This window comes from Stigmatopora nigra, unplaced genomic scaffold (assembly GCF_051989575.1).
Source record: "Stigmatopora nigra isolate UIUO_SnigA unplaced genomic scaffold, RoL_Snig_1.1 HiC_scaffold_29, whole genome shotgun sequence".
Classification (NCBI taxonomy): Eukaryota; Metazoa; Chordata; class Actinopteri; order Syngnathiformes; family Syngnathidae; genus Stigmatopora; species Stigmatopora nigra.
This window is the reverse complement of record NW_027551608.1, coordinates 1,218,511-1,241,071: the sequence shown is the minus strand read 5'-3', so window position 1 is coordinate 1,241,071 and position 22,561 is coordinate 1,218,511. Positions and strand designations below refer to the sequence as shown.

General features: G+C 41.8%; 1 protein-coding gene across 1 annotated transcript in view; it reads left to right on the top strand.

Moving 5' to 3' along the window:
- Nucleotides 1-22,561, top strand: part of LOC144192931 (complex I assembly factor ACAD9, mitochondrial-like) — a 65,564-nt gene that overhangs the window by 634 nt on the left and 42,369 nt on the right. Inside the window, exon 3 of the mRNA XM_077711773.1 lies at nucleotides 18,788-18,916. Within this exon, the coding sequence (XP_077567899.1) occupies nucleotides 18,788-18,916 (129 nt within the window). The remainder of the gene's footprint in view (nucleotides 1-18,787; nucleotides 18,917-22,561) is intronic.

Here is a 22,561-nt window from a genome sequence, read left to right as displayed (position 1 = left end):
ACATGGTCCACCCGGACTCCATGTCCCAGTCCTCTTCCCAGATACGAGAGAAGCTCTGTTGTAGGTGGGAATTGAAACTCCTTCTGACAGGGAACTGCCAGGCCTTCACAATTTGTTTGGGGCTTCCGGGGCTCAGCGCCACCACCTTGGAATGCAGCAGATTGTGCTGCCATATTGCTGCTCCCCAATTGTTTACGCCAGGGGTCTCATACTCGCGCCCCCGGGACGATAATCTGCGGCCCGCGTCTTAATATGCAAGATTAATGTCCGTGCAGCCCGCAGAATTGATATGAATGACACGGTATTCGGAGCTGGATGAACCAATCACGGTGAAGTATACGGCTCTGGAGGGCGGGACATTGACCGGGCTGTCCAGTGCCTCACTCACTCACTTATTCATTCCTCCAATCAGCTGGGCAGAGGAGAAGCCGGGAAGCCGATCACTCCGCTCGGCTCGGAGAGCCGCCGTAATCCAATACGATCGGAGAGCGAAAGTGCGCATGTGCCACAGACCCGCACGACTGAAAGTTAAACGGTCAAATTGAAAGTGCGCATGCGCCACAGAACCGCGCGACTGAAAGTTAAAAATTCAAAACGAGACTCATTCCTACCAGGGAGATGAGAGAGCCAACTAGTTTGACAGTTTTAAAACAAGTCTTCTGAGGCAACAGGGTTTTTTCAAGAAGGCTACCAAACAAAGTAATGCAGCAGTCGAAGCTAGCTGCCGTTTGTGAGCTGATTGCCATATAAGGAAAGCCATTCACAGAAGGTGAATTTATCAAAAAGTGCATATTACAGGCTGCACATATTGTATGTCCAGAAAAGTAAAGTCAGTTCAACAACTTCAGCCTCTCTGCCAACACCGTGGTAGAGTGCTTTTCTGACCTGTCAAGTGACATTTATGATCAACTTTGTGAGAAAGCGCAAAGTTTCAGTGAATATTCAGTGGCTCTCGATAAGACCACAGACATCACAGACACTGCCCAGCTCGCAAAATATGTCCGTGGTGTTGATGACAATTTTGAAGTGTTGGAGGTGTTGCTCACAATAATTCCAATGCATGGCCAGACCACCGCTAAGGAATTATTTCACAAGCTGTGTGATGCCATTCAGAATGCCGGTTTGCCATGGAAGAGCTTTGTTGGAATAACAACTGATAGACCCCATCAATGATTGGGAGGAAGAATGGACTGTTAGCGCTTGTTAAAAAAACCTGAAGAGGAGGGTGTGGTGGAGGCCATAGATCTGCACTGAATTATCCATCAGCAGGCCCTTTGCAGCAGATGCCTGAAGTTTGACAATGTGATATCTGTTGTTGTGAAATGCATCAACCAAATCAGATCCAGGGGCTTAAAGCATAGAAGGTTTCGTGCTTTTTTGGAGGAAATGGAGTTTGAATATGGGGATGTGCTATACTTCAGGTACTTTGGCTCAGCAGGGGAAATGAGTGGAAGAGATCTTTTGAGTCGAGAGCAGAAGTAAAAGGCTTCATGGAGATAGACGGGGTTGCTGTTCCTGTGCTAAGTAATCCCAAATGTTCAAGGACTTAGCTTTTCTTGTTGATATCACACATGATCTTAATGTACTGAACAAGAAGCTACAAGGCCAGGGGCAACTAGTCAGTACTGCCTATGACAACGTGAGAGCATTCTGCACTAAACTTTTGTTATGGAAAGCCCAGCTCTTTCAGACAAACCTTTTCCATTTCCCAGCATGCAAGGCTCTTGTGTATGCAGGCACACCATTCAGTGGTGAGAAATATGTGGAGGCCATTTCTAAGCTGCACGAGGAATTTGATCATAGAACCATTTCTAAGTAATCACAAATGGAAATGTCGGGTGACTGTGATTTTGTTCGGTATGAAGGTGCAACATTGTTTTCCAAACATTTTGCACACACGCCCCCTTGCTCTGTAAGGAGCATCTCCACCGCTATGCGATCCTGGAACGCCATTAGACTGGTAGCTGCCCGTCGCTCCTTTATGGCCACAAATCCCTGTTCAGTATAATTTCCAAGTTTTTGGACATTGTAATGCAGGTAATTTATCCCATCCACATTTTTGTTTTGGGGACCCCCATCCTGCTGTGATCTGATTAGCCAGCTTATACTCATCTGGGACGCCCCGGGGGATGCCAATCGTATCAATGTATGTTGGATCTCCTTCCCTCCATGCTGCTCGACGATGTCGGGAGGGACCCTTCACCACACCAGATTTCTGAGCAGCCAATTGAACCCCAGTTTCCCTGAACTTTCCCAAATGTTCAAGCGGACCATGTGCCTTTTTGGGAGCACATACTGAGAAACGTGTGAGAAACTCTTCTCCGCCTTGAACTTCATTAAGTCCAAGTATAGGTCCAGACTTACTGATGAGCATCTTCAAGCTCTATTGACTGTCTCCACTGCTTCCTCCCTCAAGCCAAATGTGACTCAGCTATGTGAGAAGCGCTGCCAGGTCTCGAGCAGCAAGAAGTAGGCAAGAGAATCTGTGTCCTGAATATTTCATGTTCAATGTTCCATTCAAGTTCAGAAAGTTAAAATTTAAAGAGCTCTTAATACAGACATTTGAAACGGAATAAAAATAATTAGTTTTCTCTACTTAGCCAGCCACTGTATATCTACTGTATTCTCATTATTATTTGATTTTTTAATTACTTATTGGTTTATTTTTTATTCATCTTTAAGTTAATTTATTTAATTCATTATTTTTTGTCAAAAAATAAAGATATTTGATAACGTTGGAATGTTTTATCAGCGCTTTTCCTATGGAAATCCTGATGCGGCCCAGACTCTGCCTCTTGCGGCCCTGTGGTAAATTGAGTTTGAGACCCCTGGTTTACGCCTTTCCCAACTCGATAAAAAATGAGAACTCTTATTTTTTGGCATAATTGGTGAAAATTCACAGTGCAAAAAGTATGCAGAAAAGGAATGTATAGTATATACAGACGCAGGAGTATTTTTACAAATACGTATGGAAAAGCGACGGTCAATGTCAAAAGAAAGGTGGACATATTTTACCCATTTAAGCAATGTAAAGGTGTTGTTTTGTTAAAACGTTATAAACCAAAGTGAAAATCTGATGAAAAAAAATACTCACACAATAGAGGGACTATTGCGTAATTCATCCAACTTACTTCAAGTGGAAATGACTAAACCGATGCACTCAATTTTGCGTGTACATACAACGACTGGTGCTGCAACAGTAGGATAATTAACACTCACTCCCCTTGATCTTGAGCTCTTGGCAGTTCGGTGCAGGCTCATCTGTCTACCAAGGGAGCTAACAATTGTCATTTTAATGTCTGTTCACATCCCACCGGATGCTAAAGTTAGCAAGGCACTTAGCCTATTGCTAGCGACTAAACATACAACAGATTGACCACCCCGGTGGAGTCTTTATTGTTGCCGGTGACTTAATCAACGCATGTTTAAAGACTGTTCTGCCTAAGTTTATCCAGTATGTAAAGTGTCACACCAGAGGAGATAAAACTCTAGACCATGTTTATTGTAACATAAAACATGCTTATAGAGCCACACGCCTCGTTCACCTTGCTGGATCCAACCATCTCTGCCTGTCCCTTTCCCCCTCGTACACCCAACTCTGGAGGCTAACAAGGCCACAAATACAGATAACAAATTATGGCCTGAGGACGCCCTTTTTCAGCTGCAGAACTATTTATCCCGCTCCATTTGGGAACTTTTTGAACACCACGACCTCCAGGTCTACACTGTACTTTCCTAACTTAAAAAAAAACTAAAGGGACACTGTCACTGTTAATAAACGTATCCAGGTTTTTCCTAACCAAAAACCCTGGATTACCAGTGAGTCACAGGCACTCAACAAATGCCATAACACCGCCTTCAGCTCAGGGGACAAGTTACAATACAGGGCTGCTAGAGCAGACCTGAAGAGAGGTATTTAAAATGACAAGGCAGCAAATACGAGGAAAATGGAGGAGGACTTCACAGAAAATAACCAAAAGAAGATGTGACAGGGAATATGACATTACCAATTACAATAATGTGTCTGTTAACCCAGATGTCTCACTACAGAGGAACTGAACCGTTTCTTTGCCCGCTTTGAGACTGACAAATTGGATTCTGTATCAACACATCCTCCAACCTGCAGCAGAACACTGAAGCTTCAGGGACATAAAGTGCGACCGGTACTGTGAACTGTGGACACCAGGAAGGCTACTGGCCCTGACAAAGTACCTGGGAAGGTGCTCAAAGACTGTGCTAACCAGCTGAGGGGGTTTTCACAAAGATTTTCAATTGTTCCCTGCAACAATCCATCATCCCCTCCTGCCTCAAATATGCCACCATTATCCCTGTCTCTAAAAAGCCCTGGTCTACCAACACCACAGCAGTGGTGAAGAAGGCCCAGCAATGACTCCATTTCCTGAGGGTTCTAAGGAGGAATTAATTTGACACTAAGCTTCTGGTAACCTTCTATAGAGCCCCTGTGAAGCGCATGCTGGCATACTGCATTACACTGTGGTACGCTGGAAGCATGGCAGCAGACAGAAAATCCATGCTGAGAGTGATCAACACTTCCCAAAAGATCATCGGCTGCTCTCTGCCCTCACTGGATGACATTGCCAGCCCTCGCTACCTCAACATTGTTAAGGACCCATTCTGCCCTTGTCACAACCTGTTCCAGCTGCTGCCCTCTGGCAGAAGCTACAGGTCTCGCAAAGCATGGACAAATAGACTTAGGGACAGTTTTTGTCCCACAGCCATCAAGACTCTGAACTTTGGATAACTTTGGGGTGTGCAATTACAATTTGCAGTATCTTAGATTGTGCAGTGTTTTAGGATATACCTTGCCAAGATGTGAATTTTTATATTTTTATATTACTTATGTTCTTTTTTTAATAGGAATATGCACTTTGTGGAGTTGCACCGTACATTTCGTTATACGCAGCTGTGCATGATGACAATAAAGGCGATTGATTTTTTTTCTTTTTTTTTTCTTTTGATTTTGATAATTTAATTAGATCTGTAATACAACTTCAGGAACAGGTTAAGAAAGAGTGAGATGAATTAAATGGAGGAATAGGTTTATTACCAGACTAGAATGGGGAGAGAGCTCGACTAGCTGTGAACCGCTCAGTCTGAAAATCTCCCGTGTTTGCCAAGCTACGTGCTCCCAGCCATCAATAGTCGAATACCTATACTCTCTAACATCTCACACTTGCTATGTGGATCAAGGCACCAATAATCGAAAACCGATAAACATCAAATCCAAAACTATTTGTAATCCCCAATATGCAATCGTTAATAACTTAAACACTTCAGCATGTCACACAACTTTGTTCCCGAATTATGCAAACAACACTTTGGGCTAATATAGTTCGACATTTAGAGGTTTAAATTTGCGCCAACAAGATTTTTTTTAAAGGTCACACAAACTGCTGCAGCCTATCTTATAGTGCGCGATGCAAACATACAATTGCAAAGTCAGCTAGCCAGCTTATCTTACTTTCCACGATCTTAACAAACAATTTTAAAGCCAGTTTGGCCACATGGCTGACATGAATAAACATTTATTAAGCCAGTTGGCCAGTCTATCGCACAATTCCCTCCTGCTGTGACTATAAAAACATCAAACATAATTCGTTACGACATTACTTTTGAACGAAAATCTTCACAAATCACTTCGAACTGGAGTTTAGACCGACTAGAAGGGTGCAAAAACCCTCACGCTGTTGAGGGAAATTTCCTTCCTTGACCTCCCGCTTGGGACGATCGCCTGGTGTCTCAGAATAGGAAAGACATTAATCAGTGTCAGACAGTAGCACAACATCAGGTCGGATTGGGATATGAATTATTGCATGGGCATACGAATTAACATTAGCTAGGTTTCAAAGCTGAGAAGCAGGCAAAGCACAAGTCTCCCACCACGGCACACACCCCTCCCCGCTGAGTGGCCACTCCGTCAAGAGCAAGGCGGCTCTGTACTATCACCTGGGCATGGCGGCTAGGGCCTCTCGGCCTTGCTGCTGCCGCACTGACGCGCCGACACAGGCCTGCAGTCAATGGTTTCCAGACGCAGGGCATTCTTACTGCTCCCACCCGGGGGAACAGCCATCAAGATTTAGGAGGAGACTGACCAGTGTTTGTGTTTGAGGGGGACATCCGAGGCCCATGCTGGAACATGGTCATGGCTCCAACACTTGTTCATCAGCTTTGATAGTGGTGGAGGTCGAAATCACACAGTGAGGTCCGTCCCAATTTGGAGATGACCAGCACTTTCTTTTTATCACCTTGACGAGTACCAGGTCGCCTGTGGACAGGACCTCTTGTGTGGGAGACCAAGAAGATTTCGGCAGATCATTTGCATTTTCTTTCTTGGAACATTTTGCATAACCACTGAGTGAAAGAATCTGTTTCTCCCCTCTCCTCCACCATTAGTCTCAGTCTTACTGTTCCATTGGTTCTTTCAACAAGTCCAGCACTTTGGGGGCGGCAGGCGCAATGATACCTCAGGTCGATTCCAAGATGCCATCCCATAGCTTGGATCACTAAGCGAGCACCACCACCACCACTCCAAATGACTCGTGGTATTCCATGGCTTGGACTGATCCTTTTGCATATGGTTCAGCTTTGTTGGATGGGCATATCTCAACCCACTTGGCAAGCAGGTCAATGATCACAAGATCGTACGTCTTTGTGCCAATTTGGTTCAGTTTGATGAAATCCATGTTTAGAACCTCAAAGGTCCTCTAATTCCCTGTTTGCCCTGTTCCGCAATTGGGGCGTTTATCGCCTTGAGAGTTGCGTCTACAGCAAGTGAGACAGTTTCTGCAATTCATTAATATTTTTCTTTCCTTTTTCTTTTTCAGTTCCCCCAAATTCCCCATTTCACAGAGTAGTTTATTTGTTCCTCCAGTCAAGTTTCACATTTGGAGTACTGCTTCTGCATTTTCATCCAAAAAAATATTTGATGAAATATTTTTTCCTTAATTTGTCACCGCCATCCCTGAGAAAGGGCTTATGGGCGATTTCAGAAATTGATTCCACATTACTAAATCATTTTCCACCTTGACATCTAACCGATTGATTATATCATGGTGGCCAGCCAATCAAAAACACAAAAATACAGACAACCATTTACTCTCACACTCATAATAAGGGGATTTTAGTGTTCGACCAGTCTCAGGAAAAAACAGGAAATGTCTTCCGTGCACTTTCCTTTTTTTTCAATCTCTGTCACATTCTGTCTCTGTCTCTTTCTCTCAAGTCAACTCTTCGCACACCTTTAGCTGCTTTTCCAATTTCTTTTCTATGCACTTGCAATTATCTTTTCTTCATGCTTACAAAACTATTTTTCATTCATTTTCCAAAATATTTTCTTCAACAATTCCCTTTCCACGTTTATCAAACTTTCCCTATCCTTCAAATTGGGACAGAAACCATGCCTCTCCACCCATCGCGGCAGACAAAGGTAACCCCCCCACACTACGCATCCGCACATGCCACATCCGGTAACCCGCCGATCTCCATTCTGAAGTCTGGCAACAAACCCGATCTCCCATGTCACTTTCCAACCCATTTTAATCACTTACTTAATAGTTTAAACAATTATATTCTAAATTTACCAAAATTGATCTCAATACTTCGGTATTCACCCAATATCTCTGAATACACAAAACTATGAGTCCCTCACTTATTCTTAGCAGAGTCCCTGACCCCCCGAGTCCCTTGACACTATTTTTAGTGGAGACCCTGACTCAACACTCAGTGGAGTCCCTGACTCAATACTCCCAGTGGAGTCCCTGAATCAACACTACTAGTGAATTCCCTGACTCAACACTCCCAGTGGATTCCCTGACTCAATACTCCCAGTGGAGTCCCTGACTCAACTACCTCAGTGATAATACTCATTGTAATTATCACACTCTACGGAGACACAAATCAAAGAGTGAACTCACGATCTTTCTCCTTCCAAACCTGCCCTGGTTCAGATGGACCGTCACCAGATCACCAGAGCGGCGAGGGAACAGCTGAGGGGTTGACCCTTTCAATTGAGCGATGGAGGATGTTGTCGACAGTCTTTATATTGCCCTTTGTTGTGCTCCGTCACCGCTTTGGCAGTTGTTGGCATGTTGTGTCCCGGGTTTCAGCACCAAAGTATGATAGATCTGTAATACATCTTCAGGAACAGGTTAAGAAAGAGCGAGATCAATTTAATAGGAAATATGTTTAGCTTGTTCAGCTTGAACAGCTGTTGTCCTTGCAACTCTTCCCGAATGAACAGTGGGTCAGTCTTCATATAGGAAAACAAGGTAATGTTTCTAAGACAGCGATGTAGGACAGAGTTTATGGAAACAAAACTTTGGGCTAATATGGCTAGACATTTGGCGGTTTAAGTTTATGCAAACAAGATGTTTTTATAGCTCACACAAACTGCCGCAGCCTATCTTATATTGCGCGATGCGAACAAACAATTCCAAAGTCAGTTGGCCATCCTATCTTACATTCCACGATCTTAACAAACAATTGTAAAGCCAGTTTGGCCACATGGCGCGACATGAACAAACTATTAAGCCAGTTGGCCAGTCTATCCCACAAATGTCAACGCTCTGAGATGCACGGTTTGGATCCGACAGCCACTTCTGGCCACCATGTCAACTCTCTACGATGGAGGGTTTGGGCAAAAGTAGTGTGAGAATGTTAACCTAAAACATCCACCTTTCCATAAATCACGCCTTATCTATTCCCGAGCCCTGAAACACTTTATCCCCTTGTCGTGGCGGAGGGACTCTGCGAGACACGATGGTGATGGATGCGTTGTAGTTTTGGTTTGGGGCATCATTTGCTGGGGTCATATTCGTGGGCGTTTCCGCCAGTGAGTTTCCCGGTGCACGCACACACACACACGTCCATCCTTACATCACACTTTAGAACAGGGGTCAGGAACCTTTTTGACGAAGAGAGCCATAAACAATTCATGTTTTCAAACATTCCTTGGGAGCCATACTCCGAATTTAAAAGTAAAATTAAATGAGGGTGAGCAGTTATTATTAATTTCACCACTTTGGAAGTAAAAAAAAACAGTCTGAATTCTTATGAGAACATTATTTTGATGTTGCTAATCAATGAGTATTAATGAGAGAATGCATTCAGAAGAGTCTAATGAAGAAAACATGATTTAAAAAGGCGGAGAGCCATGGACCCACCAAAAGAGCCACATATGGCTCCCGAGCCATAGGTTCCCTACCCCTGCTTTATAAGGTTTAGAGAATAGATGGAGCGTCATTTATTGACGGGTGGATATTTTATAAGTCCTGTTATGACAGATAAAAAAGTATTCCGGGGTGCAATTGGAGACTCGCTGGTGGAAATTCTTCCGTTTGTGGATGATCTGGCAAGATGTACATTCCAGCTCATGTCGGTGCAGCCGGTGGCGTCATGTCTTGCCGAGTCTTCTCGTAATGACAGGGAAAGAAACAATCTTCAGGGAGCACTGGAAAGCTCGCTGTTGGAAAATGTTCCAAAAACTACATGTAGAGGCGTCCGATGTTACGACCAATCAGCCACACAGTGTGTATAGGGCACATTGTGTACAAACAATGATTCATACATGAACTCTGTTTTCATCTTTAAAAAAAAGTTGAGTTTACACACTTGGAGAAGGTGAAGAAATCACTTGTCTATGAGGATGTCCATTTCTGGGCACCATAAAAAAATTCTACTCTCTACGTTGCACGGTTCAGAAAAAAAAAGCAAGAGAATCTTAACATACACACAGACGCACGCTTTAGAAGGATTATAAATCTAGGCTACTCGTGTCTGGCTAGTCCGAGCACGTATATCTAGGTTTAGACGTTAGCGCCCTAGGAAAGATAACAAAAAAACATGAAGTATGATTATTTGTACCATACATGTTTTTGGGCTTTTACAAAAATTCAAGTACATAAGTGTAAGTATTTAATCTTAAGCAAAATTCACACCATCATTCACTACATTCTGCCAACTTACACATTTGATTCAACTGCACTGTAAACCAGATGAATTTGGTAATTAGTGCATTGTAAATCATCCGAGTTACAAGTTCTGACGAATGATTCGCCTTGTGGGACTTCAGCATGGCATTCGATTTAGAATCGATTTCATAGGTAGCCATATCAATTTAACATTTTAATTTTTTTCATGTTTTATCAAGGCTGACGAATCCACCAGTCTTTTGTTTTGAAACTAATCATTTCCGGGGTTGTTCTGAAGGAAGTAAGCATACACAGAACTGGTAAGTCTTATCAACATGCCTGGGATAAGTAGAAAATAGATTGCAATTTGGATGAAACTTCTAAGAAGAAACCCAGACATTTGCAGAAGTTTATTTGTTCGTATTCGAGATTTGCACATTGCACAACTGTTACGATTCCCCCTGATGGTAAGATATCAGGGAGTTGAAACTACCACAGCAGAAGGATGAATCAAACAAACACTGTAAGTAGCCTTCAGTGATAATTTATCTACAACAAAGTCTACCAAAACCTGGACTACCGGATAACATAGGGGAAGCAAAAGATATTAAAGTGGCACCCTCAAATAAACACGGTAAAACCACCCTCCCAGACAGGTGTTCAAATGAACACCCACAAAATACAGGAAATAAGGCCGAAGGGTGCCACTGTCAGAACTGATGTAATCAAAGTCTAGATGGGAATGACTACGTGTATAAATGCAACAAACTATATGTATACCCGGGGTGTCTTAACTTATCTCAAGTCCCCTCTTTATGAAGATGACCAACTGTTTTTAATAGATTGAAACTTGCTGTTTTTGCCTTTACGTCTGCCTGTCACTGTCACGTGAGCAAAATCTTGGAGCTGAATGGAAGTCGACAAAGATTCTTACCTGAATGCCCCCCTTGGTTATTCATATTACCCATGGGATTCTTTGACAGAACTTTAAAACAAAAGATTAAATGAAATGGCACTACAACTAATAATGATTTGAGCATGAACAACTATGAAATAGGCCTCTTATCCTAAAATTCAATATATTTATAGAACTATATATTTTTTTGCTCGCTGCAGCTGTTACGTGAATGTGTTTAAAATAATGAGCCTGTAAAACCCAAAATCATTAACTTTGCCAACATAAATGCTAAATATAACAAGGAGTAACATACTCACAATACCAGGTGAAGCTGGGGAATTCAACCTTTACTTAACAATAAACAACGTGCTTTCTAAAGAAAGAAAGGACTCAACTGCCTCAGCATTTACAATCGCAGGCAGCCAAGGGAATCAAATCAAGAATCAAGCAAGGATGTACTGACAAATAAAAGGGTTTAAATAAGGACAGAAAGTGAATCTTGATTGAAGGAGGGATGATGGGGAAGTAGTCACAGCTGTGTTGGTCTGGGAAGGGCTTTATCACAGGGGTGGAGCCACAGCTCCATGTACCTGCAAATGAAAAGAAACAACACACCTGATAGGTTCATTAATAATTACCCTTCTTTGTAATTATCAATTAATGCAGGCAGACATCTTATTCAATTATTGACATTTAATTAAATAGATTGGATCACAGATAAGAACCTTAAGGGAGGAGATCTTCAAAAGTATCCTCCCGAACAGTATTTTGCGTACGGCTTTAAGGCATTTGGGATAAAACAATCACGCCTTCATTTGACCTAACAATCATATAACAATTACATAAAGAAGCCCGAAGTGCGTCACGAGTGTTATGGAAATGGCAGAAATCCTGAGTCTTTGCTGCGTCCCGATCAACAACACTCACAGCCCGATACTGGGTGAACTGTAGCGTCAACAATCCTTGGATAAGTCCATGTGAGAGTGGACTAGGCGGCAGTTTATGACCTCGAGCCGAACAATAGAAAGACTTTTAATGATTTAACAAGGAAATGAATTACTACACATATGTATAATAGTAATACAGAATAAATCCAACAACACCCTACTTACTACATAGTGTGTGTCCAGGCTGACAGCCTTAACAATAACATGCAAGTGCGACTTCAGCGTGGCACCTGGTGGAATTAAATGACTGTAAAACACATAGAAGGACCCAAACACAAACATATACTGTATTTTCATGCATATATGCCGTCTCCGCATGTACGCCCTACCCGTAAAATAGCCTAAGATAGTTTAATTATACAATTTATCGTTTAAGACTCCCCCTGATTCACAATTTATTTGATAATAAACAGGAGATATTAGTGAACATATTTAAATTCATGTCAATGAACATATACAGTGGGGCAAATAAGTATTTAGTCAACCACCAATTGTGCAAATTATCCTATTGTATTTTCACCTATAAAATGCACCGTGTGATAAGGCGCAGTCTCATCTGCGGGGACATTTTCTGTTTTTTGTCAATACATTGGATGCCTCGTCCGATAGGGCTCTAGCATGACACTAGGCTAGTGTATGGAAGGGATTACTGCATTTAATATTTATCTGGTGGACTGGCCCCAAGTGGCCTTTGGAGCGGTGTTTGGGGACGGGCAACTCATAATCCAGCCGCTAGCGTACCTGTTATGCTAGCCGCTAGCGTGTTTTTTTGTAAAGAAAGCACGATCAAAACTGAGTTTGGTAATGATTTATTGGAGTCAAAGGTACACTCTAATATAAAGAGTTTAGCGTTTAACATGCTAGGGTTCACTGTTAGTCAGAGTTGTGTATTCCGGGAACTTGATTCCAGCTTTGGCAAAAGCTCAAACAGTACTGGCCCACACTTGGCCCAGTCATCCACAATCCATTGTAACTTGCGACATACATCTCTCCCAAGCCTTTGATTCTACTCGTTGTTATATTGGCATCGACAATTCATTCCAAATTGTCACGTAAATCGTGCTACGCTGCCTGACCGAACTACAATGTTGGCCACCCGTTAGCAATCCGTTAGCAAAGCTGTTAAATTGTGTTCGATCCATGGCTTCAGTCCGTTTTCCAAGCGTTCACACCCACATTGTGTTGTCATTCACGCCAGGCATGTCCTCTGTACAACTCTGATATGCTGTTTCTTTAAGTATGGAGTGTTTTTGACGGATAAAAGCACTGCAAGCACACGGAAGTAAAATGCCTTGCCACTCTCCTAGGATGTTTTGGATGGATTCACCATTGTGCTTGGGATGTGGGGAGGCTATTTTTAGAGTGAACATCCGCTGGGTTGATCGCAAAAAGTAGAATGCCGGAAAAAAATAAAACCAGTCACACAAGTGGCCAGGGCCGGACAAAAAATTAAGTTTAGTGCATGAACAAAACATATCAACGTTTTGGATGCTTAGGCCGTTTTAGAAAACATTTTAGCAATCTAAGTGCGCCTTATAGGTGTGAAAATACGGTACTTTAAAAGATTAGAGGCCTGTAATTGTCAACATGGGTAAACCTCAACTATGGGGGATAGAATGTTGTAATGCTGCCTGAAATCTGCCACCATTATCCCTGTCCCCCAAAAGCCAACCATTGACAGCCTGAATGACTATAGTCCTGTTGGACTCACACTTGTGATCTTGAAGAGCTTTCAAAAGTTTGTCGCCCGCCATGTCAGGAATACATTCCCTCTCTCGGTTGACCCTTGCTTATAGAGCAAACAGGTCCACTGAGGATGCTATCGCCATTGCTCTACACACAGCACTGACCCACCTGGAGCACCATTTGAATTACGTGGGGAGACTTTTCATTGACTATAGCTCAGCCTTCAACTCTATAATACCGGACATTCTGACTGACATACTCTCCCACCTTGAACTATCCTCTTCCATCTGCTGCTGGATAAGAACTTATTAACCAACCGACCACAAACTGTTAGGGATGGTCCCCACCTCTCTTCCTCCATTACACTGAGCACTGGCTCCCCTCAAGGCTGTGTACTGAGTTTTCTTCTGTACTCCCTGTACACATATGGCTGTACACCAAACCACCAGTCTAACTCCATCATTAGATTTGCTGATGACACCACTGTGGTCGGACTCATCTTAAGAGGGGATGAGTCGGCCTACAGAGATGAGGTCAACAAACTGTCTTTTTCGTGCTCGGTGAACAATCTCACACTGAACAGCACGAAACAGCACAGATCTGGCCTCACTTCTCATAAATGGAGTATGTGTAGACAGGTTCCATTCCTTTAAATTCCCGGGGTTCCACGCCACGGACAACACGACACACAATCTCTTCTGTGTAATAACTTCGGGGTGAGGTACGATGTATCCACCAGAATGCAGAATGCCAACGAGTCTGAAATTATCACTTATTTGGGTCTTTTGCCGGGAAAACGCACTTAATGGAAAGGCAGTACCAATTTCTTCATACACAGCTGGGTATGGTGACAATTAGATTTTTGTTGAGTAAATGATGATGACAAAGCCTATGTCCAATTATTATTATTATTAATAAAAATACAGAAAATCACATTGTTTGATTTTTAAAGAATGTATTTGCAAATCACGGTAGAAAATAAGAATTTTGTCAATAACAAAAGTTAATCTCAATACTTTGGTGTGTGGCCTTTGTTGGCAATAACGGAGGCCAAACATTTTTCTGTAACTCTTCACAAGCTTTTCACACTGCTGTTTTTTTGGCCCATTCCTGCATGCAGATCCTCTCCAGCAGTGATGTTTCGTGCCTGTTGTTGGGCAACATGGACTTTCAACTCCCTCCACTGAATTTGTATGGGGTTGACATCTGGAGACTAGCTAGGCCACTCCAGGACCTTGAAATGCTTCTTATGAACCCACTCCTTTGTTGCCCTGCTTTCCTGCTGAAAGACCCATCCACGGCTCCTCTTCAATGCCCTTGCTGATGTAAGGAGATTTTCACTAAAAATTTCTCGATCCATGGCCCCACTTCTTACCTTTACACAGATCAGTCGTCCTGACACCTTTGCAGTAAAAAAGCCCCAAAGCATGATGTTTCCGACCCCATGCTTCCCAGTGGGTATGGTCTGGATGCAATTCAGTATTCTTTCCCCTCCAAACAACAAAACCTGTTTTTCTACACAAAAAGCTCTATTTTGGTTTCATCTGACAATAACACAATCTCACAGTCCTCTTCTTGATCATCAATGCTCTCTAGCGAACCGGAGAAAGGCCTGGATGTGTCTGGCTTCAGCAGGGGGACACGTCTGGCAGTTCAGGTTTTGAGTCCCTGGAAGCACTCTGTGTTACTGATAGTAGCCCTTGTTACTCTAGTCCTAGCTCTTTGTAGGTCATCGACTAGGTCCCCGCTTGTGCTTCTGGGATTTTTGCTTACCGTTCTTGTTATCATTTTGATGCCAGGAGTTGAGATCTTGCGTGGAGCCCCAGATCGAGGAAGATTATCACTGGTCTTTGACTTCCATTTTCTAATAATTCCCCCCACAGTCTATTTCTTTACACCAAGTCTTTTACCTATTGCAGATGCAGTTTTTCCCCAGCCTCGTGCAGGTCTACAATTTTGTCTCTGGTGCTCTTCAACAGCTCTTTGGTCTTGAACATAGTGGAGTTTGGAGTGTGGGGAGACTGAGGTTGTGGACAAGTGTCTTTTATACCGATGAGTTAAAACAGATGCTATTACTACAGGTAATGAGTGGAGACCTTGTTAGAAGTTAGACCTTTGACAGCCAGAAATCTTGCTTGTTTATAGTTGACCAAATACTTATATTGCACTTTATTTTGAAAATATATATTTTTTTAAATCAATGTGATTTTTATTTTTTTCCACATTTTGTCTCTCATGGTTGAGGTTTACCCATGTTTACAATTACAGACCTCTCTAATCTTTTCAAGTAGGAGAACTTGCACAATTGATCGGACCCATACCACCCTGGTCACAACCTCTTCAGGCTGCTGCCCTCTGGCTGACGCTACAGGTCTCACTAATTTCAATGTTCAGTCCATTGTACAAGATAAATGATGACAAACACTGGTACAATTTTAGACAGCGTCATGATCGCAGTTTTGTTTTCAAAGCCAAGATTTAATTGATTGGTGAAGAAGTTCATAGACGGTAGTTTAAGTTTTTTAATTGGTATTGAGTTCCCGGTATGTGCGGTGCAGACAGAAACAGTGCTTTGACTGGAACTACACAGTCACTTCTAGATCCAGCCCTTGTTGATATTTTGGAATTAATTTTTAGTAGCAGTGGAAGAGGGGCTTGGTGTTGGAAGACCAAGGTTAACCAAGGTGGCATCTGCATATTTTAGTGTCTTTCCAGTTCAGGCGTTTGTGTTTTTTAAATATCAGAAATATAATAGTGTTGGTGCGTTTGGCTTTTTGTCCAGTACTTTCAAAGCTATCTTAGAAATCATTTCAATTGTTGTAGTTGTTTTTCAGGCCGATGACCAAATTATTAGGCAGTAAGCCATGTGTTATGGTCAATGTGTCAAAATATAATTTTGCTGACTCGGATGTTTGATCATTTCTAATTAACCTAAAATTGGAAAAAATATTTTATTTTATTTTGGGTGTTTTTTTTATTTATCGTTTGAAAGCTTGTTAAGAGTCAAGCGTGATTCCTAGGTATTTAAATTTGTGGACAAAAACGTTGGGGTTGCTGTTTTTATCGCTCTTTTTGAGGTGTTCATACAGTCTTCCATATGTTTACCTGTAGTTGAGATTTTTCAAGCCAGTTATTCTCGCTCCTTATTGCATTTGAGAGCTCCTGTGCAGCATTTTTTGTCTTTCCTGTGGACATTGGACGGTATCATCGGCATACATTTGAAGGACAACTGGTTGGCAGATCATTTTTGATAGGTTTACCAATAAGAATTCCCAAATTCACCTTTCAATAAAGAAGGCATCTGAAATCATATCTTTTTATTCTTACAAGAAGAGAACCGATCCATGTGTCTCCGGTCAGATGAGTCTGAAGACCCCGATGTCTCTTGAGCTAATATATTTATAAGATTTAACAATATGCATCACAGTAGTCTAAACATTATTTAGATTCTCATAACATTTTTCTCAGTTCTCAAAACTATTGTAGGTCTGTCGAATCTTCCCAAGAGAGTTTCGATGTGAACCATCCTGAAACAATTCAGTTCTCAAGAGCGCTTGATGTGAACCATCTTCAGAAGCCGATGCTTCCCAAAACAATTTACCGTTCTCTTAAGATGAACCATAGTCTCGAAGTCCGGGTGTGAAAGGGACATCCAAAGTTGTTTTGGTTAACTTTGGAGCGAGCATTTCTCTTGCAAGAGATGTATTAAAAAACCATGTATTAATATCAATAAAATTCATTGCAAGCACATATATAATCATTATATTTAAAGCAAATTTATAATAATGATAAACCTAACAATTTATGTAAAGACTGAAGAACAGTGGGCATAGCAGCTACCCTTGCAATCCTCCAAGACTTATTCCGCAATGTATATTTTGTGTTTGGTGGTGAGCTCATCATCTCTTTGATCCTTAGACTCCCGGCTTTTCAGTTTGCTCAACAAGCTCTATTTTCAGTTTAGGGGGCGACAGTGTTTACTTTAACGTCACCTGGAGCTTTCACTTTGAAACATATCTGAGAAACTCCCTCATCAGCTCTGCAAGCCAACGGTTCCCGGCTGTACAGTCCGCTAAGCAAGCTCTATTTTAGGTTTACAGTGACGTTATTGGAGCCTGAATGAACTGGACCCAACATGGTTCTGGTTTAGACAGGAGGTGTGGCCTATTTGAGCTCTTTTGGTAGGTCAGCCTAATCCTCTTCAGTAAACAGGATGTTTTTTCCGAGACTGACTTGTGTAGTTATGTGACCAGATTCAAACAGCGGACATGCACTCGAGTATTCACTATAAAATTGTAGGTATCAAACATTATTCCACAATATCAGTGTCCGCCATATCATCACCTGAGCTTGTACTTTGAAACCTTTCTGGTTTCAGCTTGCGTTTTGATATTTTTTGTGAACTTTTTTATACTTAAATACTGTGATGTACTGAAGCTGCAAATCTTCAAGCCGCTAAGTAGTGAAGGATGACATTCTTAACATTTTAAACCTCATGGACACGTGAAGATCATGAGCAAACAGTGTGCTGCACGTCAGGGTTTCCAGGTCACAAAGACTCCAAACCAGTCTTCACCCAATCTGTCAACACTGCCGCACATACGCATGCAGATATTGTCTCACGCGCCCTTCAGAAAACTAACATGATTTGGGGCGCAATTTGAACCAGTGGTATGCCATCGGAGTTGCTCTCAGTTGGATCTCAGTTGATGGTTTTCTCTGCTAAGGGTAGGTTGGTGCTGAGTTCCAGTAGCACCGAGCTGCTCTGAAGAAGTGGGTCATGGTATTGTGCCCTTTTTTCCTCAAGGTGGCACCTAAGCAGGGCTTAGCCAAAGGGGGACCGATGGTTGAGATCACATGTCCCTCCCATAGCCAAGTCCAGGAAGCTGCCCTACTTTTTTTGCCGGATGTGCTGTCGTTCAACTATAGTGTTCAGTTCAGTTACGCTTTACGTGTGCATTCGATATATATATGACAGTTATCTTTAGGTTTCCCGAGCTTTGGAAACTTAAAAGTGGTTCTCACACCACGTTTTCGCAGAAAAGAGCCATTTCAATCATGACTTTTTTTTTTGAATGAAAAATATAAACGCTTTTGTCTTTAGTCGGTTTGTTCAATTTTAATGCAAATGGATTTTTGTGAGTCTTGTTTATTTTTTAATTCTCTGGCAAGATGCTGTCATTTATTTATTATTTATTCTTATTTTAGATGAAAAATCTGGTATGGGGATTTTAAGTTAGCAGTTATGTGGCGAGTGAGCATCAAACATTGTGTTTCTTTTAAAAGTATTTGACAAACAAAATGTTTTCTTTGTCTACTCCTTGAAGGTGTTCAGCTCAGAAGGAGGCTGGATTTGTGTCAGTGAAGCACTTCAGGTACTTGGAGGTTTGGGTTATACAAAGAACTACCCATATGAGCGTTATGTAAGGGACTGTCGCATCCTACCTATTTTTGAGGTAAGTTTATAATTTTTGGAATATATATGCAAAAATGACCAGATTCGTTAATAAAACAGCAGTGTGATCATTTGTACAGATATCCCGTACATCCCATTTCCCAGTTTCCCAAACATAAACAGTAATACGTTGACATACGAGAAATTTGAGATGAGTAAAATAGCGAGCAAATATTTACCTTGGGATACGAGACACATTTTGAGATACGAGCATTTGAGACAACCAGTTGGCCAGGCCGCGAGAGGATGCTTTATGATTTCACCGCACTGTCTCTCTCGTGCAAAGATCTCTACAAGCGCTGGACGGACCGTGGCATTTTGTCCATGTTTTTTTTTTTGCATTAGTTAGTGAGTAATTAAGGGAAACAATGAATCCAAGCTAGCGGTGCAATGAAGGGGAGTGCGAAGAAAAGACATATGATGACAATTGATATTAAGCACAAAATAATCGAAAGACGAGTAGTTTCCGCGTGATTGAGGTGGTTCGCCAATACCTATGGAGAAGCAGGAAGTTTGCTGAAAGCTGCGGTAGAATACATTAACCTTTTTCCTTTTGATAGGTTCATTAATAATTACCCTTCTTTGTAATTATCAATAACTGCAGGCAGACATCTTATTCAATTATTGACATTTAATTAAATAGATTGGATCACAGATAAGAACCTTAAGGGAGGAGATCTTCAAAAGTATCCTCCCAAACTGTATTTCGCCTACAGCTTTAAGGCATTTTGGATAAAAACAATCACACCTTCATTTGACCTAACAATCATATAACAATTACATAAAGAAGCCCAAAGTGTCACGAGTGTTATGGAATTGGCAGATATCCGTATCTGTTGTTAGACCTTGGCGTCTCTTTGCCTTGGATAAGTCCATGTGAGAGTTGACTAGGCGGCAGTTTATGACCTCGAGCCGAACAATAGAAATACTTTTAATGATTTAACAAAGAAATGAATTACTACTTATATATGTATAATAGTAAAACAAAATAAACCCAACATTCCCCCGTTTTTATAATATGTATCTTATTAATCATTTATTAGTAATCACGAAATGGTAATGTCGGGTGACAGTGATTTTTCCCGCCTACTCCTTACTCCCATGGCTGGTCTGAAAGAGAAAGAACAATCATTTTCCTCCAATTGGTCCTCGGAATTACCGTACTCCTGGACCTCACTGTTTTCCCCGGTACGTTTCATAAGCAGAGATGTAATTAGTGTAATTTAGAATTTGTATGGGCAATTGCAGTAGTTATAAGTCGGCTTAGCAAGGAAAGCAAACAGGGGATTAGACAACACCCATTCAATGTCAAGGTAGTAGCATATATGGCTACAGAAAACACAACAGATTGGGCCAAATCCTTACATTTTCCAAAGGTCTTATACCCCCAGTCTGTAAAGCGGATATTTCTACTCCAGACTGCTTTTGCATATTGCGGTTTTAGGGTCTGCAGGCCACTAATAACCCTGGTTAGGGACCCATGGGGTGACGTGTTCGGTATGAAGGTGCAACATTGTTTTCCAAAACATTTTGCACACACACCCCCTTGTTCCGTAAGGAGCATGTCCACCGCTATGCGATCCTGGAACGCAATCAGACTGGTAGCTGCCCGTCACTCCTTTATGGCCACTAATCCCTGTTCAGTATAATTTCCAAGGTTTTGGACATTGTAATGCAGGTAATTTATCTCATCCACATTTTTGTTTTTGGACTCCCATCCTGCTGCGATCTGATTAGCCAGCTTATACTCATCTGGGATGCCCCGGGGGATGCCAATCGCATCAATGTATGTTGGATCTCCTTCCCTCCATGCCGCTCGACGATGTCGGGAGGGACCCTTCACCACACCAGATTTCTGAGCAGTCAATTGTATCTCCTCCACTGTAGATGGAAAAACAGACACCGGTAAGAGCAGTGAGACCAAAGTACCTAGTCCTGCCGCGTTTCGGCAGGAGTCGTTTAATTTATCCACCACACCACCACCATAGGCCAGAACGTGGTATCAGGGGTGTAGTTTGTTTTAGAACGCCGGTACACCACGTCTCATTTATCGCCCCAGCTTCAGACCATGCCCTGTAAGGTTTAAGCAGGTAAAATGATTAAACAGGGGAAAAATTGACTTCCTATTTACATAATAACGGGATAGACACTGTTTCAATATTTTTCTGTACAAGTAGGACACGTTTTTCATTTGTAAAAACACTTTTCCCCCAAAAGAATGGTGATTGAGTGAGTTGTTAGATCCAATCGTATTTTCCCTTGTCTGGTAGTTTGTTCTAATCCTTTGTAAGATGGTTTAGTCTCAATTGAAACCATATGGAGACGTCAAACCCAATATAAAAGAGTTCCCTATAGTTTTATGATATTGCTTGCTGAGGAATAATCTTTCAAATCAATATTGCTGTTTCCCGTATCCTATTAAGTCAGAAAGTTTATCTTACCCGTCCCCTCAATGTTTCAATTGAGACCACCCTTTTACCAAAGTAGCTCTACATAGTGCCTGCCCCTCCTCTTTACATTAACAGCACCCAATTATCCCCCGTTTAGGATATCCCTGTTTCAGAAATAAATTTCACAAGTTAATATGTGAGTCCAAGCTTTCCAATCTTGACCAATTTCTGCAACAAGGCTTTTCCCAAAAAAATCCCAATCTCCAATTTTGGGCTGTTAATGTACCACACATTTCCCACCATAGACTGATCCCTTGTATGGCAACCGGGACGTTGCAATCTCGAATGCATGTCTGGAAATTTGATTTAGTAGGTAATGTTAATCAAATGTAAATGTGAATGTTTCTCGGTTTACCCTCCCGTAAGAAGGTGTATCCTCAATTGAAACGCCTCCGCCTTTCTCTCCAACTGGAGAAAACAACCCTACTGTGGTGAGGAATAGAGTCACAATCATCATTAATGTCATTGCCCCAAAAGCAATAATTGTTTTCAACATGACTTTTTGTCTTTGTTTAGGGAGTTTTTCTCTTGAAATGTTTCAATTTAGACAACCTTCCTACTGTGGGAAATGTGCATCCGTGTCCCCCTTTCAGCAACATGGACCCTACCAATTTGTTTCTTCTTTTATGTTGCGTATCAGCACCCAGTCTTCAAGAATCACCATCACTTCGTCCGTTTCCTGTTGAGAAGCAAAATCTCCCTCTGATAGCCTAAATTTGGTGTTTTTTTCCCTGCTAGATTTGCCTCATCATCCAATTGTCATTGTGTAGTGAATAATAGCAAGTCTACCAAACAGGACTTTATATAAGGTCCGCCAATTGTGGATGGTAGGCGCAATAATTTCGCAACGAAATATGAAACCTAGTGTCCATTTCTTCAATTATTATATTAACAAAATGGGTGCCATTATCACTATAGAAAGTTTCTGGAATTCCATATCGTGGATTGATATCTTACTTAATTCAATAAAATCTCTATGTATCTTTTGAATTGGATATGTAGGTATGCATATAGATTTGAACCATAAGCCTTGTAGTGCTGTTGTAGCAAGGCCACCACCCCCCCTTGTCGAGACATAGGACTTCCCTTGACTCAGGCCCAAATTATTTTCAACCTTGATCTTTTATTGATAGATTATGTCTCGGTGGCCTGCCAATCAAAAACTCAAAAAGACAAACTATCATTCACGCTCACAC